This window comes from Thyridium curvatum (genome assembly GCF_004353045.1).
Source record: "Thyridium curvatum strain D216 chromosome Unknown NODE_59_length_275895_cov_82.984335, whole genome shotgun sequence".
Classification (NCBI taxonomy): Eukaryota; Fungi; Ascomycota; class Sordariomycetes; order Thyridiales; family Thyridiaceae; genus Thyridium; species Thyridium curvatum.
In genome coordinates, this window is record NW_022156814.1 from 1 (window position 1) to 26,530 (window position 26,530).

Consider the following 26,530-nt stretch of genomic DNA (forward strand, 5'->3'; position numbering starts at 1 on the left):
ATAAATTTAAAGGTATAGAATTTAATTGGTTGAAATTTAGGCCCACCTGGTGTGTCAGGTCACCTAAATACCCACCTGGTGTGGCAGGCGACCCACCGGGTCATGTGTCAGTTGATCTGTATCCTCCGCTGACTGAGTGACCCAACTGACCTGCTAACCTCCCCGACCTGTCTCCAGCAGTGTTGGTCTGCTGGATATCCATCTCCAGCTGTCCCGGCACTGTGGAGTCGCCCGAGCGCCGGACAATCCCGATTGCCGAGCCACCTCGAGCACACGAGTGAACAAACATACAAGACACTGAGCAGGAAACAAGCTCTCATCAGTCAGCTTCCATCTTGCTGATCCTTCCTAGGGGTCCGCCTTTTGAAGAATTACATCATATCATGAGCGTGTTGACAATCATCGCGGCTGCTCACTACCTCAATGATATGATTTGATTCTCCCTGATCCTCCACGAGGCCGACACATTTGTACTCACTTATCCAGCTCTGCCAGCCTCTCAAAGTCAGTGCTCTTGACAAGACTTAAATCCTCTCAGCTTCTCCATACCTGCCGGCCCAGTCTGTCGTCCGTCCCACTTGCCCATCGCTGTATTCATCAGAAACCCGCCCAGCGGCTCCGTCGGGCTCCAGACCCTCCGGAACACGGGGAACACGGGCCATATCACGGGGTACAACGTCCGCACCAGCGCCTTCCTGACGCCCTCCGCTCGTGGTATGTACGCCTCGGTCGGGCTCATGCGCCATCCAGTCCACCGCGCAGGGCCGCATCGAGTTGGCGCGGAACCGCCCGTTGGCCCTGCGCACCTCCTCGGCCCTCCCTCTTGGCCCGCCCAAAGGTTGGTGTAAACCGACCCTGCTCCGTTGTGGCGCCTTCCCTCGACACGTAAACGAACCTAGACGGTTTGTCTGCCGTCGCGTAAACCTTGGTGATCTTGACATGCTCGCTGTTGTAGCCTCCGTGTCAACACTTCTTGCCCCAGCCCATCCAGCGTCGCAGTGTGTTTTCGCCCCTGTCGACATACTCTGTGCCCACGGCCGTCTGGCTGAGCTGTATGCGTTGGGATGTGTATGCATTCTACATTCTATTTATTATGAGGCCTCTATCGCAAAGAACAGGTTCTCTTTTGTATCACTCTTTTCCCGCGCGGTGAATGTGGCCGCTAACCCCGGACAAGTATCACAAAGTCTATGCCAAGGATTCTAGAGATCGTCTCAAGGAAGTAATTGATTCACGACTTAGAGGCATCTGTGATTAGACTCCTAAGCAAAATGCGCGGGCCAACTCCCAAGAGATCTCAGCTGTTTGTGTCTACAGAGCAAGGCTCAAGGCCACGGAAGAGGGTGCCGACCTGGCAGCTGAATCCGCTCCACGGTCGGTCCGCCGGCCTTGGTGTGCGAGACTTTCTCGTTTCAAATCCAGCCTGTGACAGCTGCTCCTTCAGCGCGGGCGGCAACCAGCCCAATCGCACCGGATCTTGCGAAGAGCCTCATCGACCCAACTGTGCCGGTTTCCGACCAGCCAACCCAGCTGAGAAGGAAGTCAAAAACTGGGGTCGGGGGTTACTGTCGCGTGCTCCTTGTCCAAATCTTGCATGGGTCGTCGTCCACCTACTGCCTGTGCAAGGCGGAAAGGGGGGAGGGAGAGTCGAAGAAAAAAGGGCTCCTCCGGTTGAAGCGCCGTCATGCCAAGGTGCCGAGGTGTCGCGCGTGTGCCTCCGCACCCCTGTCCGTCCGAAAGAGCGCTGTTTCAGCGCCGGGGTCCCGTCGCATTGTTTCACGCCCGCCCACGCCCGCGCACCCCAAATTTGGCGACAGATGACACAGTCCAGCGCAGAGCAGTGTATCAGAAAGGGCAATCACCATGGCCTGGTTGGCCGCTTCGAGTTTGCCGAGCCCAAGGGCTTCGAATATATGTAGTCCGCAGGGAGGCCGCGCTGCTCATTCTTGGTACTGAACGCTTCTCGACATTCAATTCTTTTCATCGTGGCTTTCAGTTTTGGGGAAGCCATCAACACGCCGGGGCGACAACATTTGAACAACGTTTGATTTCGATTATACAAAAGGGAGGTTTACGATAAATTTGAAGAAGAGTTGGCCTACAAAACCGACAATATGCAGTTGCTACGCCCCATACTGCTGTCCTGGTTGACCATCGCCTCCGTGGTCCGGGGTGAAGAGCTCGAAGGCCCTACCGTACCCGCAGCGTGCCGCACAATCTGCGAGCCCATCGTCCTCCTCTCCAATGCCTGCGACGTCGAGCTTGACGAGGACAAGAAGAAGAAGAGCAAACGTGGTGACGGCCCTCTCGACGAGCTCGAAGATAGGCTCGAGGCCGGCTGCCTCTGCCAGAACAAGAGCTTCGACGTCGCCAAGATCTCCGCCCTCTGCGCCGACTGCATCATGCAGAACCCTACCGACAAAGAAGGTAAGCAGCTCAGACCAGACGCTCCTCAAGGCTCCTCGCCTCTACCCCGACCCGAGGCATTCCAAATACTGACTATTTCACCATAGCCGTCAAGGACGTCAGCAAGATCATGTCCGAATGCGCCTTCTCGTCCACCAAGTACGCTCCGTCCGCAACCTCTCTCGTCGCCGGCATCACGATAGTCGCCATCGTCCCCACGGTCCAAGGCGTGGCGAGCCCGCCCAAGCAGACGGGCGGCCTGGGAGACTCCAACTCGGTCAACGCCGGCGCGCAGCCCCAGAGGAGCCTTGCTTCCAGGAGGAGCTTGGCCACCTCGGCCGACGGGGCCATATCGGCGGCCCTCGGCGCCGTCGTCCTCGGCTTTCTCTTCTGTACAATCGCGTTATGATGCTTTTTTTTCTTGCCCTCTAGACCAGCATTTTTCTTGTTTTGGATAGATTCATAGTTTTGCATTGCTCGAGATACCCATTCATATATAATGCCTTTTCGTGTTCCAGTTCGACAGTCGGGTCGGTGTGTGAAACTAGTTGCAATCTGAAGCTGAGCATCTGTACTGCATTGCTGCCGTGACTCCCTCGAGAGACATAAATCATGTAGCATGACTGAGGCATCGTGCTCTTCTTCCACGGCTACTACACGCTCTCGACCGTCCCCATCCCGGATGCCTGCCGGGGGAAGCTCAGGAGCTCCTGTAGGTGGGGCAGATCGCCATGGTACCTCTCGAGATACAGGCATATTGCTTGCGTCTCTAGGACTGCCCGCCGCCAGATGTGCCACTGCTGGTAGTGGCACAGCTTCGAGTACCAGGTCGCAAATATCAGCAGCGCGCGGGGATCTTTCCACTCGAGCAGCTGCCGAAAGTCGGGCCTCATCTGGCTGATAAACGCCAGGAACTTTGTGATGGTGGCCTGGCTGCACTCGAGGCCCATCAGGGCGTTCAGCGTGAGCGCGGCGTGTCGGTACGGGTTTTCCCAGGCGTCGCACTCTGTGTGGAGGTCCAGCAGGGAGACCAGTGCCGGTGGGAGACGGTCAAAGGTGTCGCGATGTTGGGCTGCATGGCTCTTTTCGGTGAAGATGTCCTGGAACATGTGGCCGGCGGCCTCGGGCCTGGCGATCCTCCAGACCTCGCGCTTGCCATCGCTCATCCTCAGCCACGCAAGGTCGTCTTCCGATGGCGACCTCAACGGCCAGGCATCCTCCGGCGATACTGCGTCTGCGTCGGCAATGGTGGCAGATCCCAGAAGCACAGCAGTAACCCAGAGAGCCGCCTTGTCCAACAGAGCGCAAGGCTGGCGCAGCGTGCTGCTGAAAAGCCCGACTGCCTTGCCCAGATGGAACAGCTCCTTGGCTGAGGCCTTTGGTGGCGGTGAAGAGGCGAGAAGCCTGTCATGCATCAGAGTCACCGCCAGGATGGCCTGCATCAAGAATGGATTCTGGTCCAGGATATTAGCATTTCATCAGGCAGGGGAACAGTTTCCTCCACTCACCAGCTTTGCCAAATGAGATGCATCGTCACGGTACAGACTTCTCATGGAAGGGATCCCAAATGTGAGGCTGGTACGTATGTAGTACCGGTGCAGTATGGCCAGGTCTGACCTGCCGAGCTGGAGCTCCAGGCCTTGGCAGGGAGTCAAGCCAGCTGGCCCCGAAAGCGAGGCATTGACGACGGAGAGTGTGCTATCCTGCAGGGAGATCTGATACGGGTCCTCCATGTGGAACTCGCCACGGACCGTCAACTGAAGCTCAGAGGACTGGGCAGCGGACCTCGGCCCGTAGCTGCACGACACCGAGTATGCCAGGCATTTTTTACAACTGGGCTTCGCTTCGTCACACTGAGCAAGAGGTAGAGGTTAATATTGCTTGCCCAAGGGACTGTTTCCAGAAGGACCATGAAAGGGGTCGGCAAGGTCCCCTTACCATGCCTACCTTGACACGCCGGAGCTTGCAGTTACCGCAGCCACCCTTGGACTTCTTGTGCGACCGGCGTTTCGGTCTCGCTATCAAGCTCGCCGAACGAGTTGTCTGGGTCGTCATGGGGCCTGAAGAATCCAAATCGTTTGCTAAGACAGACAACACATGAGCACAGGGGAGAACTCAATGCCTAACTCCTCGGTTGGCAGTAGGGAGGATTTGTTTGGGCCAAACCCAAAGGCAGTTTGTTGGTAAACTCCGACAAATCCGCGATACGCCGGCTGTGAGTGGGGATGACTAAAAGGCCGGACGGAGTCAACGCGTGCCCAAACTTTGCCAAAGTCAGCCAGTCGATTCAAGATGGCTTTGTCTCATTGGCGAGACCGCCCATATAGACCATCTCCCCAGATCGACGCTAACCTCCGTTCGTATTATTCTTCCCTTCTACGCTAACCTCATTTCGTATCGACCTCCAAAGCACCTGCAGCGAGGCTGTTGATGATGATATCAAGATGAACTTTCACGTCGGTGACGGCGTCGACTTCATGCAACAGCGTCTTATGGCCGAGCTTTCCGCCGATTGACGAGACTGGGTCTATTGAAAGATGTGTATTTATACGTGATCGATTCTCAAATCATGGCAGCGAAAAGAACATATCCTCCAGCACTATCCAATGCTTCTTTCCTTCGCAGCCAGGAGAGTTCTCAAAATATCGCCTGCTGCGAGACTTCGGTCATATACTTCACATCATTCCCGATCATACCACCTATCCACAATGGCTTCCACCAAACTACCCAACACCATGAAGGCGCTCGTGCTCGAGGCCATCGGACAGCCCCTGGGGCTGAAGTCGGTTCCTGTGCCTCAGCCTACACCGGGATCCGTGCTCGTCAAGATAGAATGCGCATATGCGAACCCAAGCTTGCCTCACATTCTCAGCGGACGGTTCTTCTCGGTCCCCACCCCGATGACCCCAGGGGGTACTGCGATCGGACGGGTCGCCGCCCTCGGTCCAGACACCACCAGCCTTCAAATCGGTCAGCTGGTGCTCCTCGACAGCTTCATCCGCGGGAGAGACAACGGTGATGTCCAGATCCTCTGGGGCATCTTTGACGGACCCTCGCCGGCGTCCAAGAAGCTCATGGCGGACAACTGGTCTTCGGGCGTGTACGCAGAATACACCCGAGCACCGTTGGAGAACTGCTGGGCCCTGGATGAGACGCGGCTTTGTTCGCCCACCAGTCAAGGTGGTCTCGGGTACTCTCTGCAAGAATTGATGACCTTGGCTCTGCAGGCCATTCCCTTTGGCGGGGTTCGCAGCATCGATCTGCAGCCAGGTGAGACGATCATCGTCGCCCCCTCGACCGGGACGTATAGCGGTGCGGCCGTTGGCGTGGCTCTGGCCTTCGGCGCCAACGTGATCGTCGTGGGTCGTGACGAGGAGAAGCTCAGGGGCCTGCAGGCTACCTATCCACAGGTCAAGACTGTGGTCAACACCGGCGACGTCGAAGCAGACGCAGCGGCTCTACGCAAGCCATTCGGCCCTGTTGATGCCTACATTGACATCTCGCCACCTCAAGCCAACGACTCGACACATGTGCGCAGCTGCTTCCTGGCCCTCAAGCAGGGAGGCCGTGCGGCCCTGCAGGGGCTTATCTCCAAGGATATCGCGATCCCGTACTCCCATGTCGTGTGGAACAACCTGACCATCAAGGGTCGCTACATGTACGAGAGGGAAGATATCCGGCGAATGGTCAAGATGGCCGAGTGCGGCGTGCTGAAGCTTGGCAAGGCGGGTGGCTGGGATGTCACTGGGACTTTCAGGCTGGAGGGTGCTGGACGGACTGATGAGGTTTTCAAGGCTGAGTCGGTAGGAAAGATGGCCCTCATCACCCCCTGAGAGGTTTTGCTCTGCCTTCTGATAATGGTCTTTGTTTTTCTCACTCCGAATGAAGAGTTGAACATCATTTCTATATACTTTTATTGAGATCCAACTTCGAGTACTCTCAATGCTATCTCCTTCCAATTATATATCGACATCTCTTTCGAAAGATTGCCAGGCTGGTGACCTGGGAGGGTCTTCTTTTCCTTTCACTTTACCAGTACCTCACGGAGCCGTGCCTCCTTGGCCTGCCTCATTCGCACACAAGGTGCCACGAGCAGGAGCCTGGCTTGGAGAATGACGAAGACAAGTATCTTGAGACGGAGTTGAGGTACTATCTCGAGGACGCCTGCACCGCCATTCCTACCACGGGCACATCAATCGGCCCCTGCCAGGCTGCAAAGCGTACTGGCACTCTGGCCGGCTATGTCCGTGTAGAATTCAAGCGGAAGCCTGGTTCGGAGGGCAGCTCCAACCTTCCCACCAGCTACGAGATTACTGCGGGCCTGACATGCCACCACGTCGTCAGCAGTAAGTTTAGAGATGTTTCTATCCCATCTTGAATGGCCATACTACTGGAGGTGTGTCCTCACTAACGTGCCCCGAGATAACCGCAGGCAAGTGAATTCTGGATCACACCCCGTACGTCCGGCAAATCGTGCATGCGCTCACCTCGTTCGGAACTGTATTGAAGTCACACGGTCTGGACGAGCTCGGCAGCCGGAATCTCGGGGCCGCGTGCCTCCTGCAATATCACGGTTGAGACTGTGACATTCCAACACAAAGAGCTTGTCATGGACTGGTCTTCCAGAAGCTCTGCGTGGACACCAGACTGACAAGCACAGTTAGTCCTGTTAATGAGAGAGAGCATTGGCTGCGACGCCCACCCGCCGCCAGTGACCGACTCTGGCTGCGCACAACATATTGACAAGTGAAATCGGCACGCTCTGTGTTCGATAAACCACGTTTCTGTTCAACATGAATCAATGAGCTCCAGGGGGCACAAGAGATGTCTGTTCTGACGTGCTTGGTGGGTACCGGCGTGTCACTGGTCAAGAGTTCAGACGCTGTCTTCAGTCCTTTCTCGCCTGACACTCACTCTTCTCTTTGGAAGAATTTGTTCTTTTCCAGTTCTGCCTGGCTCCTTTTGTTCTGCGCGTTCTATTTAATTCACTGTCTCGTCACACACCTTGGAAATTTCCTCTTTGCATAAATTTCCAAAGACAAGTGTCGTCACACCCTGCAGTCTCGGTCACTCCCTTCCTTCACTTTGTGATACAGCAGACACTATCCAGACCTGACAACACCAAAGACAACATTCACCAATCAACATGGCACACTTGCACCTTGTCTCTGCTCCTGCTCGCTACCAGGCAGACGAAGCCATGGTTGGAGATAACATCTCCATCGACATCCCGGGCCTCCCTGACGATCCAGACTCAGGCCTGACTGTGGCCGAGAAGGCCGCACTCGTGAGTACATTGAAGTCCCCCATCTCTCGGCCTTCACATTGACCATTATCTACAGGACCGAAAGCTCCTCTGGAAGCTTGACTTGATGCTTCTTCCTTGGGTAAGCATTTACCTCCTTTCCTTGTGATCTTGAGCAACTAACTGACATGATTCATCAAGCTGTGCTTCCTCTACCTCATCTGCTTCCTAGACCGTACAAATATCGGCAATGCCAAGATCGCCCACCTCACCAAAGATGTTCACATGTCGACGACTCAGTACAATCTCACCCTCACGGTCTTCTTCATCTCGTATGCTGCTTTCGAGGCCATCGCCAACGTCCTTATCAAGCGCTTCCGTCCCTCTGTTGTGCTGCCAATCATAATGTAAGCACTCTCATCCCCTGCCAATGAACTTTAGGCGTCTGCTAACAATGTTTTCTTCAGGGCACTCTGGGGGCTATGTATGCTCAGCATGGGCTTCGTACACAACTGGAGCGGTTTGATGGCTGCGCGTTGGTTTCTTGGTGTCACGGAATCCGGTCTCTTCCCTGGAGTCAACTATTACCTATCTTGCTGGTATCGGCGTTCCGAGCTGGCCCTTAGGGCCGCCATCTTCTTCTCCGCAGCCGCGCTTTCGGGATCCTTTGGCGGCCTTCTTGCCGCTGCTATCGAGAATCTTGACAGCAAGGGGGGCAAGCCAGGCTGGGCATGGATCTTCATCATCGAGGGGGCCATCACCGTTATCGTCGGCCTTGTCTCCTTCTGGATGGTGCACGACTTCCCCGACGAGGTCAAGTTCTTGTCTGAGGACGACCGCGCCCGTGTTCTCCGCCGCCTGACCCTCGATCAGCAGCACTCGGCCACTCGCGAGGACTTCAAGATTATGTACTTGTGGCAAGCACTGAAGGACTGGAAGACCTATGCCGGTATGCTCTTGTACATGGGTCCGTTGATGCCATTGTACAGCTTCTCGCTCTTTCTTCCGACAATCATCGCCAACCTCGGCTTCACGACGAGCACGTCCATCGTCAAGAACCAGCTCTTGAGTGTCCCGCCGTACGCAGTCGCCGCTGTTGCGACAGTCGCTATAGGATACCTGTCCGACCGGCAGAAGAAGCGTGGCCTGTACAACATCATTTGCGCACCTGTGGGCATTCTCGGGTTTTCGATGCTGCTGGGGTCGACCAACCCTTCTCTCCAGTATGCGGGCACTTTCTTTGCCGCAACTGGGATCTATCCCACCATCCCCATCACTACGGCATGGATTTCGAACAATGTCGACGGTGTGTACAAGCGAGGCATCGTCCTGGGCCTCGTCATAGGATGGGGTAACCTCAACGGCGTGGTCTCGTCCAACGTCTTCTTTCATCCCCCGCGTTTCGTCGAGGGACACGCTACAATCATCGCCTACATGACGGTCTGCATCTTAGGTGGCAGCATTCTCATGTGGATTCTTCTGACCCGTGAGAATGCCAAGCGGCGCAATGGAGACCGCAATCATTGGGTCGAGGGCAAGACTCAAGAGGAGATTGAGGAGATGGGCGACCGCCATCCTGACTTTATATTCACTACTTGACCTGTTCAAGATCTCGCCCGTCTTGAAGGCAATGGCTCGTGGCGAATGTGTTGCCAGATACGAGTGACACCTTGTAACTTTATGTTTGTACTCTAAGATTACAGGCAGTCATATGACGGCCTCGTACTATGATAAACAGCGTCCAAAATCATATACCTTTTTCCCTATTAGTGACTCGTAACCACTCAGCCACTGGAAGCATTTTTCATATGGTTCACAACTTTGGCCCGATGCGACTCAGATCAACGTCGTCCTTGCCCAGCTCCCACCCTTTACCCCTGAACTTCTTGGGCCATATGCCATTCCGGCCCGGCGCCAACACGCCATTGGGATCGAGCGCGTCCTTGATGGTCTCGTTGAACTTCATCAGCGCGCCATCGTTCCAGTTGTACGTGTTGGCAACCTGGTCCGCGAACAAGAGGTGCGTCCTGTACTCGCCGAAGCCGCGCTCGGCGCAGGCGGCGATCATCTCGCGCATGAGCGCCACGGCGCGACGCTTGGCGTCCGGGTCGGCGCGGTCGTAGATGATGTTGGCGATGTAGTGGATCTCGCGGCCGGCGACGCACAGCGTCGGGAACAGGTCAAACCCGTACTTGGCGTGCAGCGCGCGGATGATGTCGTGCACGGCGCGGGCGTCGCGCCCCCGCGTCGGCGCGATGGGCGAGAAGAAGAGGTGCGCGCCGTTGGGCACCCAGTTGAGCCAGTCGAGCTCGCGCAGGACGGGCACGCCGCCGCACACGAGCGCGCGCGAGTGCAGGTAGTGCGTCTCGGGGACGTCCTGGGGCAGGAAGAGGCGCGCGCCGGGGATGGCGGCGAAGGCGGCCTTGATGAGCGCGAGCTGCGCGGCCACGGCGTCGGGCGGGCCGTACTGCGTGCCGTAGAAGACCCAGCTGCACTCGCCGAGCGGGAGCTTCCTGGCCGCGGCGCGGATCTCCTCGCGCGTCATGGGCGCGGCGCCGCGGTGGAAGGACGACTTGGGCTGGCCCGTCACGTTGAGCTCCTGGATCACGGACCGCAGCTGCGGGATGTTGCCCAGCACGCCCTGCTGGGCCAGCGGGCGGATGATGTCGATGATGCGCGCAAAGTCGTCGTCCTCGGGGAAGGTGAAGGCGTACGACTGGTGGTTGGCGGCGGGCATCAGGTGGAAGCCCATCTTGGTGACGACGCCAAAGTTGCTCTGCGAGAAGATGCCGTCGACGGCCGGGCCGAAGGCGTGCTGGAAGGACTGCCACGTCGGGTTGTCGCTGCCGCCCGGCCCGGGCATGGCGCCCATGCCGGTGCGCAGGAGCTCGCCGCTGGGCAGGACGACCTCCATGCCGCAGTGGGCGGCGAAGTGGTCGCCGTAGGGGGTGTAGCCGACGCCGCGGTCGATGGCGTTGCCGAGCACGGAGCCGCCTCCTAGGTCTGGGCAGTCGATCCACAGGGGCAGCCCGCGCGCCTGGATCTCCTCGTACAGCTTGAAGTAGGTCACGCCGGGCTCGACGACACAGCTGGCGTTCTCGCCGTCGACGTTGAGCACCTTGTGCATGCGGCGGCCAAGGTCGATGACCACACTGCCGGGCACGCGAGGAGCAGCACCGCCGTATCCGACGTTTCTCCCGAGCGAGATCGGATACACTGGTATGGCGTACTTGTTTGCCCACCTCATGATCTCCTGGACGTCTTCGGTGGAGCCCGGGTAGACGGCGGCGCTGCTCACCAGCTCCTCTTGGTCGGCGATGTGGAACGCATCGTGAGTGTTTGGTGATTCGAGGTACCAACCATCCACGAGAGGCGCGTCGTTGACCACGACGTTCTCGGCGCCCAATTTCTGTTTCAGCGTCCGTATTGCTTCGTCGAATACTTCGGCCGTCGTGTCGGGAGGAAGCCGGACACCTGCACGCTGCCGAGGCTGGCTGTTCGGAAGGGTCTTGTTCCCTAGCAATCGCGCCCGAGCTGCGTCTGCCTCCTTGGCCAGCCGTCTTGGTGCACCATTGTAGACTTCGTCTAGCGAAGGAACCGGTGCGGTGGTGTTGCCCGTCATATCTGCTGGCCGGAGTGTGACAACTCTAACTTGTGTACTTTGTCGGCGTGGAACACGTTTCTCTTTCAACTTCAAGGTATCTTTAAAGCCAATGGCTCGTAATAGAAGGAAGCGGAGGAGGGAAACGTCTCTGGGCCACAACCAGAAGAGGGTTTATCACTGGCGACCTCACCTTGGCACGGTCGAAGCCGATTCCACCGCCAGCTTCTCCAAAACGTGGCGCGCGGGGGGCGTTTGCGGAGAGGACTCGGCAGATGCTGAGTGTGGAGATACCCCGACCACTCTGTCGGATGCAACCGACCGGCGGCACGCTGACGCATCTAAAACCCCCGCAGGAGCACGATGCAACCCCCCCAGGTCGAGTGAGAGGTGCTCTTCACTCGGGTATTCCTTCCCAATCTTCAGCTTGTGTGTTCCTTTATCCTTGCTTGACACTTCTCCGAAACAGCTTAATTTAGTCTCTGTGTTCACAATGGCAGACTCGGGACCCAACTCGCAGCGGATAAAGGGTGAGTGAGACTTGTCGTATTATGCTTCCAAGTAGTATTACATACCTAGTCCTGATCATATCCGTTCTTTCCAGTCATTGTCATCGGCGCCGGCCTGGGAGGCTGTGCCTGTGCAATCGCCCTAAAGCACCACGGCCACGATGTCATCGTCTACGAGAAGCTCCGCCAGTTCCGTCGGCTGGGCGACTCCCTAGGCTACGGCGAGAACGCCCTCAAGCTGCTTGAGCGATGGGGCGGGCCCGGGCTGTACAAGACGCTCACCAGCATCGGCAACCAGGCGCCTGACATGCAGATCCGCCGCTGGCACGATGGCAAGATCCTCGCACAGCAGCCGCTCATGGATATGGCAGGGTATATCGTACGTTGGTTGATCCTCGTAGGCAAGTGACGAGACCCAAGCTAAGTGGAACTATCTCAGGGGCACCGCGGCGACTACCACGAGGCGCTTCTCCAGGCGGTCCGGGATGCCGGCATCGAGATCGTCATGGGCCGCGAGGTAGTTGCCTTTGACGAGGACAAGCCCAGCGTGACGTTCGCGGATGGCACCGAGGAGCTGGCGGACCTGATCGTCGGCGCGGACGGGATCAAGTCCATCGCGAGAGAGCTGGTGCTGGGCTTCGCGGACGCTCCCAAGAGCAGCGGGTACTCATGCTACAGGGCCTACTTTCCCGGGGCGTTTTTGAAGGAAGACCCGCTCTGCCGTGAGTTTGTGGATCACGACTGCGTCAATATCTGGTAAGGAAACAGCTCTATAGTGCCCACTGAGACATCATAAACGCAAACTCCTAAGCTGACGCCACGGACAGGATCGGGGAGGACACTCATCTCGTCCAAAACACCCTGCGCAACGGAGACGAGTTCAACTGGATCGTCACGCGCAAGCTCTCGGCCGAGAAGGACATGGAGATCAAGGAGTCGTGGTTCCAAGAGGGCAACATGGATGATGTGCGGGCGCTTATACGCACGCTCGACCCTCGCATCGCCGCCGCCGTGGACAAGACCCCCTCGTGTCTAGACTGGAAGATCTGCTATAGAGACCCCTTGCCCTATTGGGTGTCGCGCAGCCACAAGATAGCCCTGCTCGGGGACAGCTGCCACCCACATCTCCCGACGTCAGCACAGGGTGCCTCGCAGGTCGGTTCTGTTCAATATGTTAGCATTCTGGACCTGGTTTTACTGACCGGACCTAGGCGGCGGAAAGTGCGGCAGTGCTGTCAGTATGCCTGAAGCTCGCAGGCAAGGGAAATGTGCCACTTGCTGTGGGTTGCCACCATCTATACTCATACTGGTATGGTACTGATCATTTATAGACGCGGTGCTACGAGAAGCTACGGTTCGACCGCGTCCGCCTCAGCCAGACCAACGGCGAGGACGTTCGGGACCGGTGGCACAATGCACTCAAGGAGGTCGACGACGGCGTCGAGATCGACCCGGACTCGGTCAAGATCCGGAACAGGTGGCTGTATGCGTACGATGCCGAGGCGAATACGATGGAGCGCTGGGAGGAGATGTCGAAAAAAGTGGCCGAGGAGCTCCGGACGGGCGAGATCACGCCGCTGTGCGATGTCAAGCCAAACAAGGTAGAACGAGCGGCGGCGTAGAAGAAGCATAGAATGTTAAGAGATGAGTTGGGTTGTTATTTCACTTCCAGTCTCTCGGCATAATGGTATAACATTATGCACGTTCTCAAATGAAGAATTGTTGCAAGTACTTGTTAGATTATTACATAAAATATACTTTTCATGCTCCATATGCTTTCTGCATCGATCTCTGATTCTGACAGAGTGTGCAGGCATCAACTTAATTGATCCCTTTCCAAGAACCTCGTATGTCCAGAAGGGTCCATCAAACGAAATCCTCCATATTCAGATTTGTACACATCCAGTCATCAAAACACACACGATAATCTCGTCGTCATTGCCAAAACGCACCGGGCCCGAGAAAGACACCGGCTGTATTCTTTGCAACGAGACGCCGTAAAAACACCTATCGTTTCGGTGAGAAGCGCAGGACCTTGTGCGCCATGTCGACGAACGACTCTCGGATGCCGTGGGGCCGAGAGGAGCCCCGGGGAGTACTCGGGGATACCATCTCCTTGCACTTGGCCAGCCACTGGGCCACAAACTCTCGCGAGCTGTCATCTTCAGGCATAGTTCTGTCTCTCCTATCGCGGCGGTTCTGGTAGCCTTGAACAGTGGGCGAGGTTATCCTGTCCCAGATTTGATGTTGATGGCCCTTCTTCCCCTTCGCTTTGTCGACATGGCCGAATCTGGTATCTAGCTCCTGCTGCAGAGCGCCGCTTCGAGAACGAGACTCGACTTTTCGCAGCAGGGCATCCAGCCTCTTGGCGTGACTAGCGAGGGCTGCCTCTTTCAGCCCCGGGTAGAGTTCGAGCGCATCGGCCAGCTCGGCGGGGGAGGCGCCGAGATTCATGGCCATCTCGAACAGGTCCTGCGCGCTGCTGCCCCGGGAGCGCGTACCCAGATCCAGGACTGGGCGATCGGGCGAGCTCCCCGGTTGGACGGAGCACGAGCCGGAGGAGAGGCCGTGGTGGTGGGCATGTCTGCGCCACCTCGTGCCGACGTGGGGCGAATAGGCGCCGGGGTAGGGCGTGCGGCGCGGCGAAGGTGACTCGGCAGGGGAGTCGGCGTCGCAGTCAGAGGCCAGGCCGTCGCCGTAGACGGGGCCGAGCATCTCGGACGGGGTGGAGACGGAGCTGTCGGAGGCGGAGATGAGGGTGCTGCACTGTGAGAATGGCGAGATTTCGGAGCTCGAGATGCTGTTCCGGAATCCCTGCTGGCGGTGAGGAGCGCTCCCGTGGGGGAACAGGGTGAGACCAGATGCCATGTCCGCCGCCATTGTTTGCTTCCTTGAAACGGCAGAAACTAGGTGTAGGTTTGTAGGGTTGAGAGGTGAAGGTGAGGTGATGCAAACGACCGGATTGCCGAGAGCGTGGTGTCAGGGCGCCAGGGACATGACAGCAGCTGCGGTGCTTGCTGTCAGACAGGGTGGGGAGGGGAGAAGACTGAGCGTGGGACAAGCCATCGGACAGAGAAGGTTACAAGTACTCTCGATAGGGCAGTATGGGACAAGGTTTGATCCCTTTGGTTCGCGACTTGTGGTTGTCGAGCGAGTTCCTTGAGTGAGTTACCGAATACCAGACCGTGAGAAAGTCGGGTAGCGAACAGTTCAAGAGAAAAGCTTGGCTATATATACCAAGAAAACTCACAAAATCCAATACTGACTGAAAAGATTGTGTCTTCTGGTAGTGGACCAAGAGAAAAGCCCTTCTTGGGCGGTCTGGGGCTTCTAGAAGGCTTTACGCAAGGACGATTGGCCGGGCCAAGAGGCCGAGGCTGCGAGTCCTGGGGCCTCTGAGCGCGGAGCATCGCGGGCCAACAGAAGTCTCTTGGCATTAGCAATGCGGCGCCACTCGCCAGCGACCGGGCCGGGCGCGGTGAGTCAGGCACACACAAAAGTGATGCAAAATGGCCTTGGGAGGGCAGTTGGCCAAGCAAACAGGACGGGACACGTGATGATTGAGGCAAACAGAGAGGAGACACGAGGAGAGAAGTGTATGCGGGGGTGAGTAGCTTCTTGTTCTGAGACTGGGAAGAGCCAAGAATCGTATAATAACTATTGACTGTGGGGAAGGAAGAGCATAAACCAGCGCCAGGCTGTGCATGATTTGTCCAACGAGAACCTTGGGACACTGTTCCCTTACCTTCTTACCTGTAGGTACTACTAGAGTGGACAGCGAGTGAGTTTGTTTCCCCCAAGTCCGTATGTACTTGTTCTACAGAGAGAGAGGAGTGAGGGCTACGAGTGATCATGTGACTTCGCGTCAAGCAGCGATACCCGCCGATTAGGGCTCGGGCGGAGTCAGGTCAGGGCTTGATCAACGCGAATAGCGAGCCCGGCCACCATCGAGACAGCCCGGTTAGCTCAATCGGTACGTCAAACTCTTCGGGCTCCATCACGTTAAATGTCCTCCTCTTGCTAACCCATTCTACAGGTAGAGCGTGAGACTGTAAGATTCAGACGACATCCACACAGCCCGCACACAGCGTACTAACACGGCATCCACAGCTTATTCAAGAGAGACACATCTCAAGGTTGCGGGTTCGACCCCCGCATCGGGCTCAATTCCCGGTGCTCCAGATGCAATCTGGAAACAAACCAACTTCTTTTTTTGCCGTTGGGTGTGACACATCTTGTTGTTGATTGTGTTGTTGACATGAAGTACAAACGGTGAACATGAAGATGAAGACGAAGATGAAGATGAAGACGAGGATGCCACAGCATGCAACAGCAGACGGGCGGCCGGGAGTGCTGGGCCAGTCAGAGAGAATCGAATACGACCTACAGCATACCCGGATCTCCCTCCTGTTGTCTGTTGCCGGGTATCCAAGCCAATGAGCTTGGACATGATTGTGCCGTCAGCAGATTGACCAGGCCGGCCTGAGTCAAGGCGTCGAGTCGTGTCGAGTCCAGTCGGGTCGAGGCGAGTCCTCCAGCACCGTCAGTGGGCGGAGAGAGACGGAGAGACCCAACCAGCACGTCAGCCCCGGCGGGCACACAGGGGCCGTCAGTGCGCTTCTTTAGCGGCTGGGGGCTTTTTCTTCAGCAGCCACCCGGTGGAGTCCTTCTGCAAGCACACCCGGCGCATCCATATGTGCCATGGCAATTTGCATGAACAGCGGCATTGTTGCATGCATGGATGTCTTGGGTGGTGTTCTTGAAGAGGGTGCACACACACACACACACACACACACACATACATACATGACAATCACTGCTGTAACGACTTCGCGAACCGTGGCGATAGAGACTCCAGGTCGCGGATTCTGCGGGATCGATGCAGACGGGTCGTCAGGGAGAGAAAAGACGCAGGGACAGCCCTGGAGAAGTGCAGGGCCGCTGGGTGTGCTGTGCGTGTTAGTGGTGGTGGTGGCTGGCCCATGGAGGCCAGTGTTAGTGGAACCGCAGCGCTGTTGGTGTGCCCGACTAACTCCCTCCAGGCTGTTTCTGCGTCGCGAAAACCGCGTAATGGCCTGGGCCTCTGGGGGAGTGTGCCCGCCAGCCCGCCAATCCGTGCTGCCCAGTGCCCAGGCCGTCGCTCTCCAGCAAATCTGGCTGCTGCTGGTTGCTGCTGGCTCGGCGGGCGAGTGGCTCGTAGATCCATCCATGGATCCAGGAAGGCGTAGGCGTACACGCACGCACGCACGCACACGCAACGGCCTCACACCCGACCGACCCAGAGAAAGACTTGACTGATCGAGTGACTGACGCAACACCACCACCACCACCACCACCACCACTCACCCACACTTCGCGATCCTCTGTCTCTCGTTTGCTTGCTTCGCATCCCCCCTCGAACCGCGCTTCTCCTGCCCGCCTCCCCAGCCAACGTCTCTTCTGTCTTGCTCACATCCCCCGCAGGACGGAATTGACTCTCGCGCGCGCGCGCCGCCGTCGCGCAGTCCAACCTCCAAGTCCAGGTTCCCACTCGCACGACGCGAGAGTCATGATCAGTCTTGTCGACAACTGCTCGCCCGCACCACGCCCGCCACCTCCCAGCTTTGGCCTCTTCTCTCTGCCCGTCGCTCCTCTAGATTTCTAAATCAACAGCTGCTCTCCATGCTTCCCTCACTCCGCAGCCCTCGGCAGCCCTCGCACCGCGCGGACCTGGACGCCCGCCGCGCCTTATCGCGTCCGGCCGACCTGCCCGCCGCCTCCGACGCCAATCGCATGCGCACGGCTGCTGCTCTCGCTCCTGCTCCCCGCGATGACTCGCATGCGCACGCCCATGCGCCCGCCGCCGGCGCTTTTGCCTCTGCCCTGAAACAGGATCAGCCCTCCCCCGCCGAGACGGACTCGCGGCCACTCGCGGCCAATGGCCTCCCGGATCACCAGCAGGACTCGAGCAGCACCTCCCAGGACACCTCGACGACGACGACGGACCAGGCCGACCGCGTCTTCACCCCGCCCGTGAGCGAAGGCAGCATGAGCGCCGGGAACGGCAACGACCACGACTCGAACCAGGGCTCCCAATTGCTCAAGCTGTCCCAGCTCGCCGCCGCCCAGGAAAAGATGCCCAACCTCGACGAGGCCCTCGCCGCCGGCTCGCGCAAGAGGATGGCCGACGGCATGGTCAAGCACGCGCGCAACCCCTCGAGCGCGTCGCCCACCTTTGCCGGCGGCCACTCGCGCAATACCAGCTCCGTCAGCGTCGCTTCCACCTCGGGCAGCCGCATTGGAGAGGTACGATTGCTCCTTCTGCTATCGCACCCCTTGTTACTCGTACTAAATATCTATCTCCCCGCAGCTCTCGGCAGAACTCAAGTCCAAGCTCTCGTATGCCATGCTCAAGGTCAACCACGGCTGGCAGCACCACTCGATCGACCAGGTCGAGTCCCTGGCCTCGCACGCCGCCTCTCCCACCTCGACCACTTCGACCATTCCCGGTCGCCACCGTTCCTCCGCCAGCCCTCGCCTGTCCCTGGCGTCCCCGCAGTCCAGCAACGGCAGCACGCCGCCCAGTGCTACCACGCGCCATTTCCCCAGCCATGGCGACCACTCGTGGCGCGACGGGCCCCATAGGACGGGCCACGCCGTGACTGCCGCCCCCAGCCTCGCGCCGCCGGCCTCCATCCAGCCGTCCAGACACGCCCTCAGCAGCCGGCGCAACTCCAACCCGCGCTACACGCCCGCTTTCCTCTCGGCAGCCGCGCAGAACGCCAGCCCTCGCACGCCAGGGCAGCCGCACTCGGCGCAGAGCACGCCTCACCAGCGGCACGTCCCCAGCCCCATGATGGACCCCATCGTCTTCTCGCCGCACCAGAACGTGCGGGAGCAGGACGCCATCGAGTCCCTGCTCTTCATGAGCAGCCCCGGCAACTCGGCCAACATGAAGCACACCTTCCCCACGTCGTCGTCACAGCCCCTGATGCCCACGCACCGCCAAGGGAACGGCGCCTCGGTCACGTCGAGTCCGCAGCGCACTGCGCTGCCTGGGTCCGCGCCCCGCAAGAGCCTGCCGAGCGGGCGGCCGTCGCATCAGCACTCGGCCTCGCAGCCGGCGACCCTGAAGAGGGTCGGGTTCGACAAGTCGACGCTCGGCGCCGACGAGATGGACGTGGACAACGTGTACGCCACGCCGCGACAGAGGGCCGCCAACGGAGGCCGGGCGAGTTTCGGGGAGACCACGCCCAGGCCGAAGGTGTCTCTCTCAACACCGCTTGGCCTCGGCGGGTCGTCGAGGCCGCGGCCGTCCGTGGGCGACGAGGAGATCGAGCGGATGCTGGACAGGGTGGCCGCGGCGGCGGACGACTCGTCGGATTCGGAGAGCGAGATCGAGATCCCCGTGCGGCGAGGGCCCGGGGAGCAGCAGAGGGAGACGGTGAGCATGTGAGGCTAGGGGCAGGAGGGAAGAGAAGGAGTGGCGAGTGAGAGGAAGAAATACCCATTCAGCGATTGTGCTGTAAACAATTGGTCGCTGAGGCGAAGCGGGCCCGTGGTTGTTGCAGTTCTTGAAAAGGACTGTGGCATCTCGTGTGTTCTTCCTTCTGCTGGGCTGGACCATTCAACCTGTGAGAGGACCACAGTATTTTTATGATGATCACGATTTGCATTCAACACACACACTACACACATCTTTTTCCACAACAGGTCCCACCGTCGACCTTGTTTTATTCTTGGTTTGCATATGGAGGCACGGGCGTTGTTTAATCTGCTGGGGTGTCGGTTCGACACGTTGTATGTATGTATGCATATCGGGCAGAGATGGAAGGACGAGTAGATATGGAAGTATGAGGCCTTGAGCGGAATTTAACATGCCATGAGAAGAGAGAGACTGCTGTCGCATGATGGATCTCGCTGGTGAACAATACCGTACTCTCAAAAGTCACGATCAAGCGGACATGGAGGAATATCAGCAGTTGAAATCAAAGATGTGAATGTAGTTTTTATTCGTGAAAATCAAGACCTCGCGGTCAACCGCCGCCGGTCGGGGCAGCTCTACAGGCCAGGTTGTTCGACCTGGTCCTCGAAGTGAAGTAGTGCAAGTAGTGCCAAGTAATGCCAAAGGGTCATAAGCTCATCAAACCATGCCTCCATGGCCCGGTAAACGCCTCATGTCTCAATACATAAATCAGTAGATCCAATCTCCCCATACCCTTCCCGCGCTTACCACCCGTGAGAGTGATGCCCGTGATGCCCATGGTGTCCGTGATGACCGCCATGATGCCCGCCGTGATGTCCGCCGTGGTGTCCGCCGTGATGCCCGCCGCCGCCGCCGCCGCCACCACCACCCAACAGCCCGCCGAGCATACCGCCGCCACCACCCGAGTGGCCGCCGTAGCCGTGGCCGCTGCCATGGCTGTTGTTGTTATGGCGGCCCTGGATCTTGTTGCTGATGACGTTGGCCGCGACGGCGCCGGCCGCGGCGCCGAGCACGGCCTTGAGCTTGCCGTGCGACCCGCCCGACATCTTGTTGCCGAGGAACCCGCCCGCCGCGCCGCCGACGAGCGTGCTCGCCAGCCCGCGCTCGCCGTCCGGGCCGACGGCCTCGCCGGGACCCGCGCCGGAGCGGTCGCCGCCACCGTGATAATAGCCTTGCGCGCTGGAGGGCCGGTCGCCGCCCGGGTACGGTGCCTGCCCCGAGGACGACGACGGGTGGCCGCCGTAGGACTGGGCCGAGGAGGGGCGGTCGTAGGGCGAGGGCGCGCCGGCGCCGTTCGGGTAGTACGGCTGCAGGGTCTGCTGGGAGGTCGCGTAGGAGGGCTGCTGCGGGTAGCCGCCACCGCCGGTGTTGTAGTCGGGCTGGGGCGGAGGGGGCGCGTACGAGGGCTGGGAAGGGTAGGGCGAGTGCGCGGGCGAGGGGCCGCCGTACTGCTGCTGCTGGTACTGCTGCTGCTGGTACTGCTGCTGCTGTTGGCCGTACTGCGGTTGTTGGGGGTAGCCGCCGCCGCCGCCGCCGCCGCCGTAGTAATCTTGGGCAGACATTCTGTTCTGTTTGATGCTGTTTGACTGGTGTTGTGCTGGAGTTGCTGGTGGGCTTTTATGTTTCACACAAGTGCGAGGCTTGGGTTTCGATGGGGGATGGTGAAGGATAGATGGAGAGTGAGAGAGAGAGAGAGAGAGTTCCAGAAGAAACAAGCTCCTCTGACAAGAGACCAGCTTCCTCACCTCTTGTATTAATAACCTACCTAGCCACCGTCTCTGACAGAGAGGGGTTGGATGGCCATGGACCCCTGGATCCTGTCAGCGGATGAACCGAAGTGATGGACAAGGGGTAAGCTAGAGGCTCAGCTGCCCCTCCCCGCAGATGCGCCAGCGGCACTAACAGCAGGTCCCAAAGCAGCGGCCGGTGTGGCCGAGGGGGTATGATGAAGCACCACTGTCCTTGCACGGAGTAGATGGCGAAGGTGGATGGTGGAGATGGTGCCCGTGGTGGTGGTGGGCTGTGTTGGTGCGTGCCAAGCTGCGCCTCCACACAGAGTGCGAGTCCGGTTCCATGTCTTCGTATCTCTCTCTCTCTCTCTCTGTCTTTAGTCACAGGCGGCCAACCAAACCACACACATCCATCCATCCATCCATCCATCCATCCATCAAATCAGTTAGTTCTTTGGAGTCGTAGGGCTCCCTCAATTTCCTCAGCGACACAGCCACCGCAGTAGCTGGTCGACATCATCGGCCGTGGCTTTTCCAGAGCGACGAGTCTCGCTGCTTTGGGTTTTCGTTATTCGATACCATCAATCCAGCATCACTCTCCGCTCTCGGCTGAGGACCGATCCGGAAAACAAGCACGTAATTTTAGTGGACTCGGGACACCGTTTGCCAGGGCAGCAGAGACGAGCCAAGCCGGCCTTCGGCACGCGTGCCTTGGTATCGGGGCGTGCCAGCATGACCAAGGCCGGAGCACGCGGCGGTGGCCATCTGGTCTCTGCCAGTGGAATCAGCTCGCGAGTACTGCACTGTGGAATATCCTCGGCAGGCAGTTTGAGCCATGGCCGTCATTACGTACATACACACAGCACGGTCTCGCGGTCGTTATCAGAGTAATCATCGTCCATATTCGCTTGCCAGTGTTACGATCTATCACTATCATGAACAAGCCAAAGGATGGCTGACTTTGCAAGATGACCAATCTCATACGCTCATCGCCCTGGATCTCATCCGCCGTCATGTTTCCAAAAGAAAGGGAGAATATGCCCAAGATGTGCCAGAACATCGATTCCCAAAGAACGAGGTGACCAGATCTGGAAACTGTATATGTATGCCAATGCAGTAACAGGTAGCAGACGCACTCACACAAACCAAGGCGAACATTCAAACTCCACTCCCTCACTGCCTCCCTTCACAACTTGAAATACCTCATGTATGCGAGCCGAGCCAAACTCCGCAGAATGAATAAACAGTGACAGACAAAAAAGAATGCAAAACCCCTCGCTCATCTTCACGACATCAGCCCCTGCCGGCCCACGCTCTCGACCCGCATGCCCAGCCGGCCCAGCACCGCCGGGTCGACCACGTTGCGCCCGTCAAACACCCACCGCGGCTTGCGCATGCGGTACGCGATGCGCGCCCAGTCCAGCCGCTCCCTGGCCCGGTACGCCTCGTGCAAGCTCGCCTGCCCTCCCCGCTCGGCCCGGCAGTCCGGGCAGTCCGCCGCACAGGCCGGCTCGGGCACCAGCCGCCGCAGCGGGTCCTGCGCGTCCGCGTCCGTCGAAGGCGAAGGCGAAGGGTCCGGCTGCTCGAGGAACTTGTGCAGCCGGAGCAGGTCCAGCTCCGTGGGCTCGAGCCGCTCGAAGGGCCGGGGGTCGACCTCGGCTTGATGTGCCGCGGCGTCGGCGGTGGCCGCGGCGACGGCCGCCGGCTTCTGCTGCGCCGTCCGGAACTCGTCGAACTCGGTCGCGATCAGGATGGCGTCGCTGTCGGCGCAGGCCTCGTAAGGGCTGTCGTAGACCCGGACCAGCGCCGCGTCGTCGTCGTCGCCACTGCCGCCGCCGCGGCGCAGCGCCCGCCCGATCTCCTCCCGCACGACGATGGGGTTGCAGCAGGGGTCGAACACGGCGATCTCGCGGGGCCCCTCCTCGACGAGCGTCCTGATGATCTCGAGCGCCGGCGACTCGCGCGTGTCGCTCGTGTTCTTCTTGAAGGCGTACCCCAGCACCGTCAGCTTCTTGCCCACGAGCGTGTTGTTCAGGCACCGCAGCACGCGCCGGCTGAAGCGGTCGCGCGCGTACTCGTTCATCTTGACCACCTGCGCCCAGTACTCGGCGACCTCGGGCAGCCCCAGCGACTCGGCGAGGTAGGTCAGGCTCAGCACGTCCTTCTTGAAGCAGCTGCCGCCGAAGCCGATGCCGGCCTGGAGGAACCTGCCGCCGATGCGCGGGTCGCGGCCGATGGCCGCCGAGACCTCGCCCACGTCGGCACCGGTGCGCTCGCAGATGGCGGCGATGCTGTTGATGCTGCTGACGCGCTGCGCCAGCATCGAGTTGGCGACGAGCTTGGCCAGCTCCGAGGACCAGGCGTTGGTGGTCACGATGCGCTTGCGCGGCACCCACGCCGCGTAGACCAAGGCCAGCGCCTCGGCCGCGCGGTGGCCCGACGGCGTGGCCGAGGAGCCGATCAGCACGCGGTCCGGGTAGAGCAGGTCGTTGACCGCGGTGCCAGCGGCGAGGAACTCTGGGTTCGACAGGATCTCGAAGTGGACGCCCGGGCGGTGGATGGCCATCTTTTTGGGGAGTGTCAGTGTCACGACTTCGATCATATCATTGTCAATGTGTTTTTTCCTTTTGTTGGTTGAAAGACTCACAGTTTCTTGGACGAGCTGGGCGGTCCGGCAGGGCACGGTGGACTTCTCCACGATGATGGCGCCCGGCCGCGCGTGCTGCGCGACCACGGCGGTCACGGCCTCGAAGGAGGTCATGTCGGTGGCGCGGCCGGCGCCGGCGCCGCGGTACTTGGTCGGCGTGTTGACGGCGATGAGGACGAGGTCGGCCTCGGCGATGCGCTCAGCCACCTCGGTCGTGAAGTGCAGGTTGGCCTGGCGGGCGGGGATGGCGGTCAGCCCGCCGCAGCCGCCGACGCCGCCGACGCCGCCCGCGTGCTCGGCGCAGAAGCTGCCGCACTCGGAGGACGAAGTGGAGCTCGTGCAGGACGGCGCGTCCGAGGCCGTCGACCGGATGGGCTCGTTGAGGAAGGCGCTCTGCCGCGAGCCGTCGCGGGCGATGCGCACGATGTGGCCCAGCCCGGGCTCGTAGATGGGCGGGTGCGGCGAGTTCCAGCGCCGGATGCGCGTAGCGTCCCGGTCGACGACCGAGACCTTGATGTGGGGGTTGTGGAAGGCGATGACTGACGCGGTAGGGCCGCCTGGGAACGAGAGGGAAAGAGAGAGACGGAAGTGTCAGCCAACTAACTTTCGGATTCCTCTCGCTTGTCTTTCTTTCTTTCTTTTACACCGGATACGTACCGACGTAGCCCGCGCCGACGCAGCAGATATTGCGGACTCTTTGCGGGATGGACGCGGCGCCCTGGGGCAGCGCGAGGCGCGAGCTCCCGACGAGGCCAACCTTGCCGGTCAGGCCCGCGAGGTCCTCGACGAGGCCGTCCATGTGGTTGCGCATGGGCCGCAGGACGGGGCTGAAGGACAGACTCCCGTCCGGGGTGGTGGGAGCGGTCGACCCTTCGGAGAGCATGCTCTCCTCCGAGTCGACGAGTGAGGGAATCGCGTTGCTCATCGTGCCAAGGCCCGTGGCGGATGAAAAGCGGCGGATCTTTTGAGTATTCTTTGTTTTCCTCTTCCAGCCAACGAGTGTTGCTCGGGACTCAGGGAGTGCGGTTGAGCGGGAGAGTAACTTTGTTACTCACACTTGCTGTCAAGGAGGAGAGAGCAGGTGAGAAGAGAAAGAGAGAAAAAATCTCGTGCGCTTGAATATCGCGTTCTAGACTGAAAACAAAGCAAGCTCAAGACCCAAACCAGAGGTGGTCCGGTTGAAGGGGATCGGCGAGGCACGTGTTGTGAGAGAGTGTTGTATGGACTTGTCTAGCCGCCTCGGACGCAATGGACAACCAGCAAAAGAGTAGCTTGTCCGTTGAGGTGCAGGGGAAGGGGTTCGGAGCCAAAAAGACAGGGAAGAGGGAGAACAAAAGGCTTTCTGCAGGAAGAGACGCGCGGGATACCGTAAGTGGCGAGTGGCAGCAAGAGAGACTGATAGCGCCGAGGCAAGCTTGTGGATGACTACAGCCCGGAACTAGGCCGCTTATTCGGAGTGATTAGGGTGGACGGCATTGACGAGACGGAGGAAGGAGATGGAGGGGATGGAGTCCAGGTATGGCTGGATGTCCGTGGGTATTGGGGATGAGTGAGTGACGCCAGCAGATGATGGTGGCTATCAGCCAGTGGATGAGACGCACGGCGTGTTGGTCTAGCCGCTCTTTGACGAGTCTATCATGGGATAGGAAGAGACAAGCGTGTCCCGGTCTGTGGATATAGAAACGGTGCATTCCTCGCTCAGACTTCTGGGCGTGTCATCTAGAGAGATAGACAGAGGATGTGGTAAGAGGGGGGCGATAATGGTAACAAAACCGGCGTCACCTTCAGGCACCAGAGCAGGTACCTAGCCTGGCAAACCGCCTCCTGGTCGGTCATGTCCAACAGAGGGGCAAATGATGAATTGCAGATACCATACAGACACCATGAGATATCTCTTCCAAGGAAACGGGGACCAGTGTCCCGGAGGTACACCTTGGCTAGGCCAATCCGTGGCCTTTTCGGAGCCGTCTGGCCTGGCACGCGGAGCCAGCATGGTCGCCTGTGTGCCTCACATGCCCCCCATGTGGTCGACAATGAGCCAAAGCTTGGTAGAGGGCAGAGGCGACGGCGCGTGTCATGAGGGCGGAAATAAAATTGGGTATCGCAATGCTGTGTGTGTGTGTCGACGGTGTTGTTGATGAAGCTTGATATCCTGCGGTCTAAGTCGGTTCGGACTCCCGCCGCTTTAGTTTGAACGACAACCAACGGGCGGGCACACGGGGTCCCGGATCTCGACGCCCATTCGCCGGGCCTCGTCTAGCGGCCGGTTGCAGCGCAGTGGCGGTCCCCTAGTCATGTCGCGTCGCATCTGCTGCACCAAGGGACTTGCTGGTTCGCGGTCTGTCCCCCCTTGTCCTTGTCCTTGTGCTTCGATCAATGCCAATCTATCAGCCTCAAGCGAGAGAGACCGGAATGTCATGGAATGCTGGCCGGGTACCGCGTCTCTTCTTGCTGGATCCCACTAAGCCCGACCGCTCTTTATGAGCCTTGCAGCTAGGCCTGCCCCCAAGGGAGCCAGGCCACGGCCAGTATTCGCCAATGTGAAGGCTTCTCGCATCCCTATTGGCCGCCTCAAGAGAGATTGATTCCTCTCTGATGCTGAAGATCCGACATCATGGGGGTTTTGTTGAGTGCAGCTAGAGCGCATCAGACAGTCGGGCACACGGACGGCTTGCCTTTTACCGAGTTTAAGCCGTTGTTGAAGACATCATCGATGGTATCTCTGCGCGCGTGAGCGGGGTCTCTGTCCTGCTGCCCCGCGTGCAGGGCATGTCTGCAAGTGTGTGCGTGTGTGTTGGGTGTGTGTGTGTGAAGCTATCCCCGACCAGTCAGTCTACCAGAGGACTCACCATCCACCCGGTCTCTTGCGGTCGCAGGTCCCCGTACCCAATCGCGAGCTGTCTTTTCGCGCTTGTGAGCAGCTTGCT

At 59.1% G+C, this 26,530-nt stretch overlaps 10 protein-coding genes across 10 annotated transcripts; 5 read left to right on the plus strand and 5 right to left on the minus strand.

Moving 5' to 3' along the window:
- Positions 1 to 1,271: 1,271 nt before the first annotated feature.
- On the plus strand, positions 1,272 to 2,815 carry E0L32_008678 (uncharacterized protein; the record flags this gene model as incomplete). The annotated part of the gene is made up of 3 exons (XM_031143560.1): positions 1,272 to 1,915; positions 2,066 to 2,427; positions 2,514 to 2,815. 3 exons carry the CDS (start codon positions 1,272 to 1,274, stop codon positions 2,813 to 2,815), a joined length of 1,308 nt encoding a protein of 435 aa, XP_030991984.1.
- Positions 2,816 to 3,059: 244 nt separating this feature from the next.
- Positions 3,060 to 4,139, minus strand: E0L32_008679 (uncharacterized protein; the record flags this gene model as incomplete). The annotated part of the gene is made up of 3 exons (XM_031143561.1): positions 3,060 to 3,860; positions 3,915 to 3,981; positions 4,024 to 4,139. The coding sequence occupies 3 exons, from the start codon at positions 4,137 to 4,139 to the stop codon at positions 3,060 to 3,062; spliced, it is 984 nt and encodes a 327-aa protein (XP_030991985.1).
- A 975-nt stretch (positions 4,140 to 5,114) lies between these two features.
- On the plus strand, positions 5,115 to 7,149 carry E0L32_008680 (uncharacterized protein; the record flags this gene model as incomplete). Its single annotated transcript, XM_031143562.1, has 3 exons — positions 5,115 to 6,209; positions 6,392 to 6,752; positions 7,067 to 7,149. 3 exons carry the CDS (start codon positions 5,115 to 5,117, stop codon positions 7,147 to 7,149), a joined length of 1,539 nt encoding a protein of 512 aa, XP_030991986.1.
- Positions 7,150 to 7,552: 403 nt separating this feature from the next.
- E0L32_008681 (uncharacterized protein) lies at positions 7,553 to 9,250 on the plus strand (the record flags this gene model as incomplete). The annotated part of the gene is made up of 4 exons (XM_031143563.1): positions 7,553 to 7,693; positions 7,749 to 7,793; positions 7,853 to 8,058; positions 8,119 to 9,250. The coding sequence occupies 4 exons, from the start codon at positions 7,553 to 7,555 to the stop codon at positions 9,248 to 9,250; spliced, it is 1,524 nt and encodes a 507-aa protein (XP_030991987.1).
- A 214-nt stretch (positions 9,251 to 9,464) lies between these two features.
- Positions 9,465 to 11,273, minus strand: E0L32_008682 (uncharacterized protein; the record flags this gene model as incomplete). The annotated part of the gene is made up of 1 exon (XM_031143564.1): positions 9,465 to 11,273. One exon carries the CDS (start codon positions 11,271 to 11,273, stop codon positions 9,465 to 9,467), a length of 1,809 nt encoding a protein of 602 aa, XP_030991988.1.
- A 472-nt stretch (positions 11,274 to 11,745) lies between these two features.
- Positions 11,746 to 13,383, plus strand: E0L32_008683 (uncharacterized protein; the record flags this gene model as incomplete). The annotated part of the gene is made up of 6 exons (XM_031143565.1): positions 11,746 to 11,782; positions 11,857 to 12,140; positions 12,201 to 12,517; positions 12,589 to 12,916; positions 12,973 to 13,041; positions 13,093 to 13,383. The coding sequence occupies 6 exons, from the start codon at positions 11,746 to 11,748 to the stop codon at positions 13,381 to 13,383; spliced, it is 1,326 nt and encodes a 441-aa protein (XP_030991989.1).
- A 385-nt stretch (positions 13,384 to 13,768) lies between these two features.
- E0L32_008684 (uncharacterized protein) lies at positions 13,769 to 14,641 on the minus strand (the record flags this gene model as incomplete). Its single annotated transcript, XM_031143566.1, has 1 exon — positions 13,769 to 14,641. The coding sequence occupies one exon, from the start codon at positions 14,639 to 14,641 to the stop codon at positions 13,769 to 13,771; it is 873 nt and encodes a 290-aa protein (XP_030991990.1).
- Positions 14,642 to 17,422: 2,781 nt separating this feature from the next.
- E0L32_008685 (uncharacterized protein) lies at positions 17,423 to 19,196 on the plus strand (the record flags this gene model as incomplete). The annotated part of the gene is made up of 2 exons (XM_031143567.1): positions 17,423 to 18,046; positions 18,111 to 19,196. 2 exons carry the CDS (start codon positions 17,423 to 17,425, stop codon positions 19,194 to 19,196), a joined length of 1,710 nt encoding a protein of 569 aa, XP_030991991.1.
- A 773-nt stretch (positions 19,197 to 19,969) lies between these two features.
- On the minus strand, positions 19,970 to 20,788 carry E0L32_008686 (uncharacterized protein; the record flags this gene model as incomplete). Its single annotated transcript, XM_031143568.1, has 1 exon — positions 19,970 to 20,788. The coding sequence occupies one exon, from the start codon at positions 20,786 to 20,788 to the stop codon at positions 19,970 to 19,972; it is 819 nt and encodes a 272-aa protein (XP_030991992.1).
- Positions 20,789 to 22,241: 1,453 nt separating this feature from the next.
- Positions 22,242 to 24,528, minus strand: E0L32_008687 (uncharacterized protein; the record flags this gene model as incomplete). Its single annotated transcript, XM_031143569.1, has 2 exons — positions 22,242 to 24,160; positions 24,261 to 24,528. 2 exons carry the CDS (start codon positions 24,526 to 24,528, stop codon positions 22,242 to 22,244), a joined length of 2,187 nt encoding a protein of 728 aa, XP_030991993.1.
- Between the last annotated feature and the right edge of the window lie 2,002 nt (positions 24,529 to 26,530).